Source organism: Montipora foliosa, chromosome 11 (genome assembly GCF_036669935.1).
Source record: "Montipora foliosa isolate CH-2021 chromosome 11, ASM3666993v2, whole genome shotgun sequence".
Taxonomy (NCBI): Eukaryota; Metazoa; Cnidaria; class Anthozoa; order Scleractinia; family Acroporidae; genus Montipora; species Montipora foliosa.
In genome coordinates this window covers 13,683,412-13,698,777 of record NC_090879.1, presented here as the reverse complement: position 1 = coordinate 13,698,777, position 15,366 = coordinate 13,683,412, and the positions used below count along the sequence as shown (strand labels likewise).

The window sequence follows — 15,366 nt, the reverse complement described above, 5'->3', positions numbered from 1 at the left end:
TTTGCAGGTGTCACGCACACGTCATGCATCATGGACCACGCAGGTAAACACGATGCTAAAGGCGCAAAAATTTTCCACAAGAAGGGAACATGAAAGTATGTGGCATCATGGGATAGCCATTTTTCTTTCCGTAGATCACTACTTCCTTTCTTGATTTTGTCCACTTTAATAAAAAACAAAAAAAATCTGTACCTGAGAAGTTACAAATATTTGGCCTTTTATGCTCTCGTGTGACCGAAGTTTTCTTTCTTAGACTAATATGTATCGTTTTTCAAGGTCTATTTCACCTCAGAAAAAGACACCAGCTGCAAAGGTTAATTTAGTTTTATTAGTTATGTTGAACTGAGTACATTTACCTGATCTAAATTTCACTCATGTAGCTTTTTTATTGCTGACAGTTGTAAGCTAAGATCGTCTTAAAGTAACGCAATCTTCTAAAAATGCACCTCATGATCTCGAAAACGAGCACGGTGACCCCCCATTTTTTTTGCCTTTTTGGCAAAAGTAGATCATTACCTTTCTGCGTGGCAAGTTTAAAAAAAATCTGTACGTGGGAACGTTTTGGGCGCGAACGTCCTTAAGGGCTTATGCTTTCATTATACGTTATGTACAATACAATACAATACAATAAACTTTCTTTAATCCCAAATTTAAGGTAGGAATAAAGCATACTTACCAAATAATTATCTCTAAGGACAAATTACTAATAAATAACCAAATATAAATAAATTTATATAATACATCATATAAGACATAGCTTATTTATAATTATGAAAAAAATCTGATAAAATCTGAACCACACAAGGGAATGGCAGTCAACATCAAATTTTAGTCTTAATTAGAAATCATGCAGACTTGAGTAATAATAAATTATTTACCCAATTCTGGAATTATCCTAATATCAATGAATGAAATGATACATGAAATGAATACGAGGATCATTAAGCTTCAGTTGATTTCACTTCAATTCCGCAGTTAAATATAGGATTCATTTTGTATATCATTTTGTTCATTAATTCGTTCATCACAGGAACACTTGAACCCACAACACAGCTCCCAACATCAGTGGCGTCATAGCTCAGTTGGTTAGAGCATCGCACGGGCATCGCACAGGCACAGATTCAAATCCCATTGAAGTCCTGAAATTTTCAGGCTTCTCTACACAATTGCTAAAATTGCATTCATAACTGCCAGGATGTAACTTCACTTGATATCCTAATATCATTGCCGACACCACTGTAAAAACGATTTGTAAGCTTGCATTTCATGCGTTAGCCCTTTGTCACGAATTCACTCTGACAAAGAGTCGAATATGCTGTGTCTATATGAGACAACTGCTTAAATTGTCCAGATAAGTGCACGGGCTATAATTCTCACTTTGGCTTGAAATGTTAGCTCTTAAATCTTTTTTACAGTGTTTAACTTACCTGTATCAACTTGTTTGATAAAACCAAATTGTCACTATGGACCCCACTGATGAAGCAACACAGTTTCATTAAAGGCGGCGAAATATGAGATACAAAAAACCCTAAACTTGGCATGCAACATTGTTTCGTTGCAAGTTTGGGTCGATGTCTCCTGTTTTTCATCTTGCATGCTCAACTTGTGGCGCAGCAAGAACATTTGTTGCGAGTTGAAGAAAGTTGTTGCGAAAAGTAGAGCGTGGGTCTACTCTGAGCAACAAATTTTGGCTTTGTTGCTCGTTTTTCATCAAGCTCACAACTTGTCGCGCAACAAATGTGCTCGTGTACTAGCAAATCAACCAATCAGCGCCCTGCATTTCTTCAACCCGCAACAAATGTTTTTGTTTCGGGTCAAGTTGATCACGCAAGGTGGAAAAGGCGAAACATCGACCAAAACTTGCAACGAAACAATGTTGCGCGACAAGTTGAGGGTTTTTGTATCTCGTCTTTCACCGCCTTAACCCACTGACTCCTCGTGCACCATAGGACACCATCAATTGACGATTAAAATCTTCTGGCGTTAGACAGAGTAAAATCAGTTACGTCGCATTCCCAGGAGTCAATCGGTTAACAACTAACATCTTTCATTCGTCAGTAGTTGGTCTGTGTTTGCATGAAAAAAAAACTTTCATTCCAGCTGTATTTGACCCATATCTTGGAAATCATCTGATTACTGCATAGTGATCTATATGGAATTCAAATGGTGTCTTGTTTTACATTAATTTTAAGGTAACATGGAAAATGCAGAGAAATATAAATATGTGATCTGCTAATCGCCCTTTCTCGCAGTCGGAGGTCTACTGAATTACTAAGGGCGCAGCTCAACGAGGTTGGGCCGAAGGAGCTGTGCTGCCAGCTAGGCACTCGGCCCCTGAACACGACCCATGTATGACCTCGGAGCACAGCACCACAGCCTGATGGAATAGGCCGGGAGTCGATTTTGAGGAGGGAGGAAAACTGGAGTACCCGGAGAAAAACCCTCAGAGTCAGATTGAGATCGACTGAAACTGATCGACCCCAGGCCAGAGTTGAACCTGGGTCACAGAGGTGGGAGGCACGGTTGATGACCACTAAACCACTCTGACTCCACCTAACCACCCTGACTCCCCTGACTCCCCTAGGAAGAGAAAGGAAAGTCGGTGTTAAACCCATTGTGTGGAAGAGTATATGGGAATCCATACCAATTGTTACAATCAAGTGGTAAACTTAACCCATTGACTCCTTGGAGGGAGATTTAACAGATTTTACTCTGTGTAACCCCCGACAATTTTACTTGTCATTTGGGGGCATCCTGGGGTGTTTGAGTTAGTGGGTTTAAGAAAAAGTAATCCACTGAGACCTTCTGGTATTGATGCTAGCTTATTATTTCACTCAGATCCTCTAGTAATGGCTTCTTTACTCCTGGAATACCATCACATGCATGAAGAGAATAATTATTACTTGGGGTGCAGGGATGGTGCAATCGTCAGAGCACTTGCCTCCCACCAATGTGGCCCAGGTTCGATTCCCAGACTCGGTGTCATGTGTGGGTTGAGTTTGTTGGTTCCCTATTCTGCCCTGAGAGGTTTTCAGGGTCCGGGTACTCCGGTTTTCCCCTCTCCTCAAAAACCAAAATTTGATTTGATTTTCGTTAACTTGTTAATTTCAATTTACAGTGTCCCCGATTAGTGCTCTACGGCACTAGAAGATTAGACACTTAAATAAAATTCCTTTCCTTTCCTTTCCTTTCCTTTCCTTTCAATAATAATAATAATTTATATTAACAGAAAGAAGAATGGTCTTTTTGCTTACCGAGATTTGTGTTTGTTGTTTTAGTTTGATGCTCTTAAACAGTACATTGAAAAAGGTGGCAGCCTTATATTTATGTTGGGTGAAGGAGGCGAGTCACGGTTTGACACAAACATCAACTTCTTGTTAGAAGACTATGGTATTATGGTGAATAATGGTAAGTATATACATCTTTGTAGCAGAATGTTTTCTGTCCTGCTAAAGACACAGCCATAATCACAATTCGACCTACCCCTGTACCCTAAAATTAACTCATTATTAACATAATACCGGTAATTATTTTATTCTCTTTACATGTATTCTCGTTAAGCCTCCACGTTCTCATTCTCTCTAATTTATCCACTCCCACTGTATGTTGCGGCATGTTACCTTAAGGACCTGAAAATGAGAGGTCAGCCATAGTAAGTTAAGAGAATTTAAGAATGATAATTTTGTTTGTCCCAGGGGAGTTATGTTAGGCAGTTATTTAATAAATTTTGAGTAATCTGTTGCAAAACTTAATTCAAAGTCAACTTGACTGGTCTGTTCTTTTATTTTTACTTACGGCTTTGATTATTACCGGTATTATTTTTTCTGAAGGACATGGGAGGGGAATTCAGAAACAAGATAATTAAGGTTGCTAGTGTGTTTTATTAATCAAGTACACATTTTACTCTTTTTGTTCAGATTCTGTGGTCAGAACTGTTTACTACAAGTATTTTCACCCAAAAGAGGTTTTAATATCCAATGGAGTTCTCAACAGGTGAGTGTTAATCCAGTATCAATAACTTTTATTAGTATAATTACATTAGGTGATTTTTGAAAATTCTCTGAACTGATTGGTTGCTCTAGAGGTGACAAAATTTTGTCAAGGTAACAGATGAAGAAACTAATTGTTTAAAGAAAATGCATATTTTTCAAATAATCACCTTTGTAATAAACTAAAACAATTATTCGCCTCAGGCTCAGGGAATAAAAACCTCGACTTTGTCTGGTTTTTATTCAGTGATATTCACCTTGCCTTCGGCGAATAATGATCATAATGTTTGATTGCTCTCATTTCATGTCAGCTTCTTTTTTGTTACTCAGAATTTATTCTAGGTGCTACAAAATTGTAACAGTTTGTAACACTATTTATTCTTGTTCTAATACTGTGCTAGAGAGATCAACCGAGCTGCTGGAAAATTTGTTCCTGGATCAAGTGATGTTGACAAGACTGATCAAGGACAGTAAGTTTGTTATCCACCTCAAACAGGCTTTTACTTGCAACAACTCTCATTCCAAAGAGTGACTTTAGATTTGACTCTATTAATTTTAATGTCCAGTCCAATGTTGAAGTCTAATATGGCATATTCTGTAGGAAGGATTCAATTTCTCCCAATTTCCTGGCAGTTAGAACTGACCATAATAATAATGATGATGATGATTATAATAATAATAATAATAAATTATAATAATTTGCTGGTGAGCCTATAATTAACAAGACCAACCTTTATCTGAGTTGTCATTGTGTTAAGCACTGAACAAATCTAGATTTTGTGGATGTCAGGTTTGGGACGTGTCACATTTCCTTTTATCTTTATGTGATGCCACATTCAGAACTTGTTTCTGCTGCTTGCTGGAAAGCCTTAAAAGGGAAGGATTTTTTTTTGTTTTGCCAAACATCCTAAATAATGTAAAGGGTTAGGCCTCAGTGAAAAATGGGAATATTATTGCACATTTACACAGCCTATGAAAAGGTGACAGTCATTAATATAGAAAGAGTCAAACTGCATAATTTCATATTATAATTATCATTTTTCAGCTCGCTAACATTTGTTTACCCATATGGCGCTACTCTCAATGTTGTCAAGCCTGCTGTATCTGTTTTGTCCAGTGGAAGTGTGTCATTTCCTCTTAACAGACCAATATGTGCATTTCATTCATCAAGGGTGAGTATCTCTATATTACTCTATATTAAACAACTAACAGATCATTATGTCTCAATCATAAAAGGCCACTTGAGAGAACTTACACAAATGTACAGATCAAAGAGCATTAATTAATACACTTTACACGCCAGAAATATTTTGGTTTGACTGGTTTAGAATCAGACAAGTACTGACATTAATAGTGGCTCATTTCCCCTGTAGTGCAGCATTTGGAAGTTTTGCTTTGTTTGTTTGTTTGTTTGTTTGTTTTTTTTTACATAACAACCCCAAAATGTGTTTCTTTGTTTTATGTTAAAGCATTGAACAAGATTGTACATATGCACTCTATCTCTTGATAATCCAGTGAAGCAGAAAACTTTAAAATTACATGTACCACATCTCTGCTTCCTGTTACAGTATTCAAAAGGCAAACTGGTTGTTTTGGGATCAGTACACATGTTTAGTGATCAGTACCTCGACAAAGAAGAGAATGCTAAGGTTCAGGTATGTTGTAAAGATAAAATGGAAATTCACAGTGCTGGTATTTCATACCTATCTCGACCCGTTTAAAGCCTGGGGTCCCCCATTGACAAGTAAACTTGTCTGGCGTTAGACAGAGTGCCATCTATATTAAGTTAGTCACTGGGAGTAAAAGTCTTACATTAGGGTTAAGTACAGTTTGGAAAAGCCCCAAACTCAACTGCTTATTGTTACTTCAAGAACTCAGAAGATTGCTGTTGGCTGAAGGTTTTTTTAGTGAGCTTTAGCAACGACGATGGCAACGGCAATGAGAATGTCGTTGTTAAATTTGAATTTGCATTATTGTAATCGCTTCGCAACTATTCCGAAGCATTTTAGTGTGACGAAGGTGTGGCAAACCCTCAAGAACAAAACTAGTATGAACGGTGCTAAATTTAGGGGAGAAAATGAACATTAATTTTTTTATCCTCAAGTGCTGATTTTCTTCCAAAAACATCAAATTTGGTAATTTCACGTTGTTGTTTCGCTGACGACAGCAAAGAAATAGACAAAGATGAAAAGATGCATGTGCAGAGCGTGCAAAGCTGTTGCTTTTGCCCACTAAATATGCAAATTTGTGACTTTCTTGTTGCTGTCATTGTTGTCCTCGCTAAATTTCCCAATTATCTGTAAACTTAACTTCGATGCTCAAAGGTTTAACTTAAGTTTTTTGTTGTCTGAAACATTGTGTGTTTCCATATGCCTTAGGATGTGATGTGTCAGTGGCTGACAACCAGTGACATCCAACTTAACAACATTGATGCAGAAGACCCGGAGGTATGATTTCTAACGTGTCAAAAATCAAAAGGACCCTTTTCTGTTGATTGTACTGACAAAAAAATTAATCACCCAATTTTTTAAGCCCTGGACTGTCCTGTACTGGCCCCCACGATAAGCAAAAATCGTCTAGCACTACAAAGATGTATACAGAGTAAAATCTTGAAGTGGCACTCTTGGGAGAAACAGATATCTCATAGGCCATTTTTAAAATATCAAATATTCAGCTTGATAGTGAGGCAGTGAGGACAAAAACAATAGAAACATGTTGGAATGAATTTGAAAAATATTTTCATATCATCCACTTTCCTTGCAGGTCTTTGTCCTCTAAACCCCTCTTTCCAGCTGAGCTGAATATTAATATATCAAAAAAGGCAAAGATTTCAATAAGCGTCACAAAGTGTCTCCTTGCTCTTCTTCCCAATTTCAACATCACTCCACGTGTCTCAGAATACAGACAATCAATGTCACAAAGTGTCCCCCAAAAAGTGCTGCTATGACGAATTTCACGTTTCCTATTTAAGCCATTTAAATAGATAAATGTGTAGTCTGTACGAGAAGAAGAATTCTGTTTACTATTTTCAAATATCTCTTTTTGTTCCAGAGATATTCAAGTTTTCAAAATATGCAAATTAGCCAAGTGATGACGTCATAAACTCAACTGAATTATGATCAAATATGATGGAAAAAGATATCCCAATTTGTATCAGAAATGCTTGATTCTTTGCGTTAAGATTCTAGAAGATGTGCTCCACAGTATGAGCATAGCAGTTTTGTTATCATGGCAACATGATGGCTTTGCTTGCCATCTTTGGTGTTCTATTTTGATAATTTTGCCAATGGTGCCTCATCTGCATGATCCTGCAAGCATATAAATAAGTTAGGTCGACTTTGTTGCCTTGCTAAATGTTTTTCTAGCTTATGATCACAAAAATATTGAATCAGGTTGAAGGGGACTGGAAAAGAGTGAGTTGCCATGGGAACCAATTTCTTTATAGCCAAAGGTGTGTTCCCTGTATAACTATTAGCCTACCAAGTTTCAATGTCCTCTTCTGCAAATTGATTGAGATAGCTCTTACATGTATTCAAACTTTACAAATATCTCCGGAACCTTATTTGCAAGTAAAATTGTCCGGTGTTAGTGTAAAATCTGTAAGTTTCATGTTTAGGAGGGCATGGACTTAACTCCCGAATTTTGACCACTTGTTTTCTGTGTCTTCTTGTAGGTGTCAGATTACTACTATATTCCAGATACTACCAGGATGTCAGAGAGATTAAGAGTTTGCCTTCAGGAGGGAGATGAGGTAACTAAGCTACATAGACCAATCATTAATATTTAGCACAATTTTCCAAGGCCTGTATAGAGTGTTTTCGCTTGACGTCGTCGAATCCTAAAATCAAAGCTGCGAGGTTTTCTGAATTTTTTTGTTGATACCAGGTAAAAAATTACTTAGAAATAAATCTTTTTACCAGATTTAGGCCCTGTGGCGTTTTTCGTTCTGAGAATACAGCATTTTGAATTTTCACATGTTATACCTTCCGTGACACCAAGACAGTAGCTGAGATAAAGTTGTCTGGAGGGGCGAGTTATGGTTCATACTGGAAAAGTGTAGTATACAACAATACCTGAGAAAATGGGTTGGCAAGATATTTAATGATAATTACCTCTAACTCTTTGAATCATATTCACTGTAGAGTATGGCCCACTAAATTCCCATTCCATAGTATGCGTACAGTGGTTCTATCTCAGAGATATTGTTGAACACTAAAGTAATTATTTGTGGTTTTAATCACAGCATGTAGGGAGAGACATAACCAAAATGTTTAGTGAGGATCTTTTCAAGCTTGACACAAGTGTAGTCCCTGCTACAATAAGGTACAAAATATAGGTATATTATTTTGATTGTGTGAACTTTCAGCCAACCTTATCATGACAAAGTACAGGTAGTACTAGTGGTTTACCTTGTCCCTGGCAAACATCAAATTATAATAAAATTTATGGGCCTGGATGCCAGACGTTTTTTTCTCTTAGAGCAAAGGAATAGTGAGTCGCGAAGCGGCAAGAAGACATCTTGCTTTTTTTAATTAGAAACAATTAAATTAATTTAGCAATTTTGTCAAACTAGTGGAAAACTATCACGGAAATGTTCAGTACTACTTTCCAACAAAGTTACAGAATTTGAGATTCTGCTTTTGGAGGCTTATGGAATTCAGTAGATTCTATTATTTTCTTGTATCTTTGAAATTATCTTTGTGATATCGAAGAAAGGCTTGAAAAAAAGTAGCTGTGATTAATTTTGTCAGTTCTCCAGTGATGATTAGTGATCATTACAAAACAATTAAATTCTTAAAGGAGCCTCCACTAAAACAAGAATACAACTTTAAAATATTTAACATTAATGTTTTCGGTAAAAATTGTTCAAACGTTTTCCAACGGAATCGTTTGTATCCGAAATAAATGAATTTCAAAAACGCTTGTTTTGGTTTTCAAATTTCCTGGGCGCGGCCACCTTGAATTATTGTGACGTGTTATGGTTGCTCTTTTGTATTTGCACAAAGAGCTTTTGTGTTAAAACAATAGAGCAACCATGACACATCACAATTATTCAAGATGGCGGCGCCCGGGAAATTTGAAAACCAAAACAACCAGTTTTAAAATTTATTTATTTCGGATACAAACGCTCCCCTTGGAAAACGTTCGAACAATTTTGATTGTGAGCATTGTTAACTATTTTAAAGATATATTCCTGTTTTAGTGGAGGTTCCCTTTAATATTATAATATTAATTATTATAATAATGTTATTGTCTTGCTTGTTCAGCTTAAGTTCCATAATGTCATCAAAAGTCAAAAGTGGTTGGTTAAGGTGGCTGGAACCAGTTTCACCACTTTTAAGAGATCTGCTTATTTAGAAGGGTTATAACAACTATACTCAAGTGAAGCTATGATCTTCGCAATTATGAACGCAATTTTTACAATTGTGTAGAGAAGCCTGAAAATTTCAGGACTTCAACGGGGTTTGAACCCGTGACCTCGCGATTCTGGTGCGACGCTCTAACCAACTGAGCTATGAAGCCACTGACGTTGGGAGATGGTCATTTGTGGGTTCTAATGGTCGGGTGAGGAATGAATCAATGATGAAATGGTATATGAAATGAATCATATGAACTGCGGATATGAAATCAAGTGAAGCTATGATCTTCGCAGTTATGAACACAATTTTTACAATTGCGTAGAGAAGCCTGAAAAATTCAGGACTTCAACGGGGTTTAAACCTGTGACCTCGCGATTCCGGTGCGATTCCGGCACCGCACCGGAATCGCGAGGTCACGGGGCTGCCATGGTAACCTATTACGTCACAATAGTGGGCGCATTTTGTTAAGCAACAATAATTGGTGTTTCATATGGTACCATTACATTGCTGTTACGTGATACAGTGTTGTAGTTCCAACCCTTGTAATAAGAAGGTTTCTTAAAGGTAGTGGAAGTGGTTCAAGCTACCTTAATGTTGTGGCTGGATGTTGATTATCAAATGACCTTGTGAAACCTTAGTTTTAAACCCTGAACCATGGCAAGTGACTTTTTTACTTTGTTTAACCTAAGGTATTGAATACTATGAAATTGATTTCTTTATAACAACAGCTAGATTAACCTGCTGTTTATTTCCTTTCAGAGCATATGAGGATCTGCGAGTAAAGCATGAAGCTCTTCTTCTAATAACTCCGCAGTTTGAGACTCCTCTTCCACCACTCCAGCCTGCAGTAAGTGAGCAGAAAATTAATATTAAAAATAAACATGTAAGGAAGAATTAATGTGGGGCACCATCATGTAACACAGTGTTCATATTTGAGGGAAGCATGGATGCTGTAGTGGTGAGGTTACACTAGCCTCCCACCAATGTGGCCCGGGTTCGATTCCCAGATTTGTCGTAACATGTGGGTTAGAACTTGAGTTTGTTTGTTCTCTAGTCTGCTTCAAGTGGTTTTTCTCAGGGTACTCCAGTTTTCCCCTCACCTAAAAAACCGACATATAATTTGATATTAATTGTTTCGCTTGATTCCTGTACATTGTCCCCAATTAGCGCCTCAGAGCTAAGTTGACACCTTAAATAAAGTTCAGTATTATTATTATTATTATTATTAGTATTATTACATTATAAAATCCATGTCGTATTGTTATTATAGGTATTTCCGCCAACATTCCGTGAGCTTTCGACTCCTGCATTAGATCTGTTTGATTTGGATGAGAGCTTCTCTTCAGAAAAGACAAGATTGGCACAGATAACCAACAAGTGTGAGTAGAGTTGGCTTTATTATGCTCTTTAAGTACACCTTTATTCCAAACTAACCATACTCATAGATAAGGCAATTCCAGAGTTTTCATTAGCTTAGTCATCATGGTATACGAGGCTCTACAAATAGTATGATCAGTAACTACGCATGAGTTTTTTTGTTTTTACAAAATAAAGTAGGGAAGATTTATCCATAATTTGTGAGCTTGTTGGACGTGAGATGATTGTAGCAAACTCGGCGCTACGCGCCTCCTTGGCTATCTATCATCTCCCATCCAACAAGCGCTCATGGGAGTGTTTATTATCCCTTGTTCAGGGTAAATTTCCTTCAAATGGTGAGGTTGAGAACCGGACAACATTAATTAAAGAAAACGTAAAAACGTTGCATTAAAATGGATTCTATTTTGATAGAAGGCCTACGAAACTAGCATATGTTGTTAAATGCAAAAGCATGGAAGAAAACAAAAATGAGATTCTTTTTTTTTTTTTTTCACATTTGACATTGAAGGGAAAAAAACAAGGTGTGATCTACAAGATTGAAGTTTTTTGGAAAGCACACTATCAACGAGGCCTTTTTCGTAGAATTAATTGGCCAAGTTTGTAGCACTGAACAAGACTGAATTAGATAAGAGTGTTGATCTATCACTTTGCTGTCTTGTGGCCCAATACAGTCACAAATGGATTCATTTTTGGATACACTTTGCGCGCGAAACAAATGGCCGTCAATTTTAACCAATCAGAAGAAGCTATGTCACGCGTGACTGCTTCTGCTACGTTTTTTGGGGGACATAACAGATGATTTTCGCTGGAACGGATATTCTAAAAATAGACTTATTTGTGACTGTGCTGGGTAGCCTACCCATGCTATAGCAACACTCTTATCTAATTCACTCTTGGCACAGAAGCAACAAATTTCTTCATCTTCTAAAATGTTCAGAATCGCTTTAAAATCTTCCCCGAATACAAACAGTTCGTCAATACATCAGGTCCTGTACTTTCCGCCGGCCTTGTTGTTTTTGACTGTGCACGGTCACGGAAGTCACGTGACATGGTAACTCAGCATTCATTTCATAACCAGTCCCCTCAACTAACTGTGTTTGCTTGCGTCCGAGATTTCATTGCGCCTTTCATACCCATCTTCCTCCTGCGCAGACATTTTTGTGACTCGTTACGTAATGTTTTTCTCCTATACGAACGGATGAAAGATTGCGTGACGAGTCACACGAATGTCTGCGCAAGGAGGCTTCATCAATACATACCCAGCTCCCATTGTCAGGTGACACATTTTATTAATTTTCTTCTCTTGAATGAAGGTACTGAAGATGATCTTGAATATTACGTTCGTGAGTGTGGGGATATCCTTGGTGTCGGCAGCAAGTTGCCAGCTGATTGCAGAGATGCCAAGCATATCTTGGATTACATTTTTCATCAAGTGGTGGAATTCAAAAAGTTAAATCAGGTAAGCTTTGCGTTTTGATGCAAGAAATCATTCTCTGCTCTGATGTCTACGTAGGTCTTATGATCACAGGTACACTAGCTTGGTAAACTTTTGCAAGCCAATTTCCTTTACTAACCAGGCTGATACCAAATTCTCTAGTACATTTCCCTCCAACATCACAATACTGTCAAGGAACAATGTATTAAAGACATACATTTGAACGGCGGAAATGAAACAAGTTAAGTTTTGAGATCATCGTAGTTATGGACGCTACTTTGGCATTAACGAAACTAAAGCCAGAAAAATTCATGCTCGAACGGTGCCATACCGCTAGACCGGTGCATCGTTCTACCAGTTGAGCTATCGAGCCAACTGGGAGATGGTCATTGTTTGTGTGAGAACCTAACTGAACCCGTGGATGATATGGTGAAGGAACAATGTATTAAAGACATACATTTGAACTGCAGGAATGAAACAAGTTAAGTTTTGAGATCGTCGCAGTTATGAACGCAACTTTCGCAGTAAGGAAGTCCTTCACCAGTCATCGCAGAGGCCATGGGTTCGAATCCCGTTCCTCCGAGAGGGAGGGAAAACTGCTAAACGCTCCACACAAAATACTCCTTTTTCCCGCCACACTGATGAATGAGCTGTACAGCGCAAAGCACGAGGAATCCAACGCATACGCAAATATAACAAAACCACTGCCAACAATTGACTGTAGTCGCTCCTAGTTGTTACTCGGTTAAACTGCATTTAACTTCATTAAAAAGATAAAAATTCCTTCATTCATTTACCAGGGTTAACATTTCACCGTCTACAATTTAGACAATTTTAGTCCTGGCATTAAGACTTCCTTTGAGTCTCCAATAGATCAGTGTTAGAGCGGGTAATGGTAACGAATCCGATCCGAGCAACACTTTGGCCGACTCGCTCGCCAACGCTTCCGTCAACGGTCGACCCGCAGTCGACCGACGTGTTTGCGGGATTGTGTTGTCCAAATACTTTCGATGCGTTGGTTACATGTCGGTGACGTGCTGGTGTTGTCTGTCACACCCGCAATAGACCAATTTCGATATATTAAAATTCAGGCCAAAACAAAAGACATCATCTCGAGGCTCTGGGGAATAAATTTAAGGATTTATATGAGTTTATTCCCCAGAGCCTCGCGATGATGCCTCCCCTGAACTACCTTTTACCTGTTGCCTCTGTTCCATGATAGAGCGCAGTAGGATCATATGGGGAGTCATGGACTCGTTCACTTATATCTTGGGTCTATCTGCCTTGCAAGCTCGTGTTTCCCGAGCTGCCTTAGCTGTGATGATTGACCCACTGATCAGTGGGGTGAAGCCCGTTTGCCTTGATAAGAAGTGCAATTACAGTGAAGGTTCTGGTTTTCTCTTGAGCTCATAGTAATAACCTTTATCTTTATCTAACCCTTGAGCAGAAACCACGATCTATGTTAAGGCATCCAAGATTAAGCCATACTGATTCCACCCTGGTAATTGTTATGTAGTTTTAAACATTAATTTGTAATAACATTAGAAATTTTTTTATTGTAGGAACTTCCCGATGAACCAACCAACGAATCATCTGTTGCATTCATGGACACCATCTCATAGGGAACTATTTCGTATGTGAAAACTTTCCCTTTTGGACCGTTGTTTTTTGTCACGATTTAGTCTATTTATTGTGGCTCTTTTGGGAAAAAATCATCTCATGTCCAGCAACGAAGTAACGCTGTTTTTTCAGTTTGAAAGAAAAGTTATTCCAGTTTGCATCTGAGAAGATTATTTGGTTTGCGGAAAGAGAGAGCACTAGGAAGTTGTGAAGGAAACAACTGCCACGTCATATAAAATCAGTGAATAAACCTTTGAGGTTCTCAAGTGTCGCTTAGCAAAAAAAATAGTTAACAAAACGCCCTTTTGAAAACGTGTTATTGGTGTAATTACTTTAAGTTCAGGATTTCCTTGAAGAGGGCGATTTTGTCTCATTAATTTAAATGTTCTATAGTACACGATTAAAAGCTGAAAGCCTTTTCTTTAAGAAAGATTTCAATGGCCTGTAAGTACAAAGCACATGCAGGTTGCTTTTGTATTGGCAAAAGAATGACTTTTGAGTTTGTAATTTCGCCTGTGGACATGCCTTGTTTTGACATGAATATCACTGCAAATTCTTGCAAAACAAGAGGGCTTGTGTGCTTAATCCAAATGTTAATCTCAGCCCTTTTGTAGGATCGTTCATTGTTCAAATGTCCATCTAATTATAAATGTAAAATAATGGCCAATGCCTTGGTTTCTGTCAACTATATACAGAAGCACGAAAGCACCTAGTTCTTATTAGCAGTGGCTTTTTAATCCGTTACAGTGCGGCCTGGGAAACTGAGATTGGCTAGAGGTTTTATGTCGGACTGATGTTTACATTCAGATTTGGTATAAACTGGAAACAGATTCATACCAGTTTGAGGGTTTGCTGTTAAAACAGGATTCGTTTTGATGAATGACTCACTCAGTTTTGTCATGGCCCTATTCGACACAAAGTTTTCCACTTTTCTTAAGTTGTTAAATCATTGTCTTGTAAAGTGACATCGTTGAGGTCTAAGATCAAACAGAATTACTGAAAAAACTACGTGATCGCCAATGAACGTCATCGAATTGATACCTTTCCAGTGATTCGTTTAAATGTAAAATAAGGTATTTATTGATTTGTAAATAGTTTGAAGTTTGAATAAAATATACGTTACCTTGAAACCTCTTGCAACAGTCAGTGATATATACCACGTTATTGGCGACCTTTAAGGAGGCTCGGAAGGGGTTTCAACACTTAGAAGACTCTCTGTTTAGATCGAATAACGCTACAACACTGTATCACGTAACAGCAATGTTATGGTACCATATGAAACACCAATTATTTCCAAACAAGATGTGATCATTATTATGATGTAATAAGTTACCTTGGCAACGGGAAGGCCCAGCAAAACACCCTATATTTTGGATTTAGTTGCTCATATCTCAAAAACGAACTCGGTGACCCTCCTTTTTTATTGCTGAAAAGTGGTTAGAAGGCCACGAAACTTTCGGCAAAGTTTAAAAAAATTATGTCCAGAGGATTCAGAGCTACCTTTAAAAAATCACAAAATTAAGTTGGCTCTGAATCCACTGGACAGAATTTTTTAAAACTTTGATGAAAGTTTCATTGTGCCCTT

General features: G+C 37.8%; 1 protein-coding gene and 1 non-coding gene across 2 annotated transcripts in view; one reads left to right on the top strand and one right to left on the bottom strand.

Moving 5' to 3' along the window:
- The window catches only part of LOC137974886 (intraflagellar transport protein 52 homolog), a 17,413-nt gene extending 2,502 nt beyond the window's left edge, over positions 1-14,911 (top strand). Inside the window, exons 4-15 of the mRNA XM_068821889.1 lie at positions 3,279-3,408; positions 3,918-3,993; positions 4,391-4,459; positions 5,035-5,161; positions 5,558-5,644; positions 6,368-6,436; positions 7,663-7,740; positions 8,233-8,312; positions 10,109-10,196; positions 10,620-10,728; positions 12,040-12,185; positions 13,724-14,911. Coding sequence (XP_068677990.1) covers positions 3,279-3,408; positions 3,918-3,993; positions 4,391-4,459; positions 5,035-5,161; positions 5,558-5,644; positions 6,368-6,436; positions 7,663-7,740; positions 8,233-8,312; positions 10,109-10,196; positions 10,620-10,728; positions 12,040-12,185; positions 13,724-13,783 — 1,119 coding nt within the window. The 3' untranslated portion in view covers positions 13,784-14,911. The remainder of the gene's footprint in view (positions 1-3,278; positions 3,409-3,917; positions 3,994-4,390; positions 4,460-5,034; positions 5,162-5,557; positions 5,645-6,367; positions 6,437-7,662; positions 7,741-8,232; positions 8,313-10,108; positions 10,197-10,619; positions 10,729-12,039; positions 12,186-13,723) is intronic.
- Positions 9,440-9,512, bottom strand: Trnas-aga (transfer RNA serine (anticodon AGA)). Its single transcript has one exon. It is a non-coding gene; the product is annotated as a tRNA-Ser (tRNA).
- Positions 14,912-15,366: the final 455 nt, after the last annotated feature.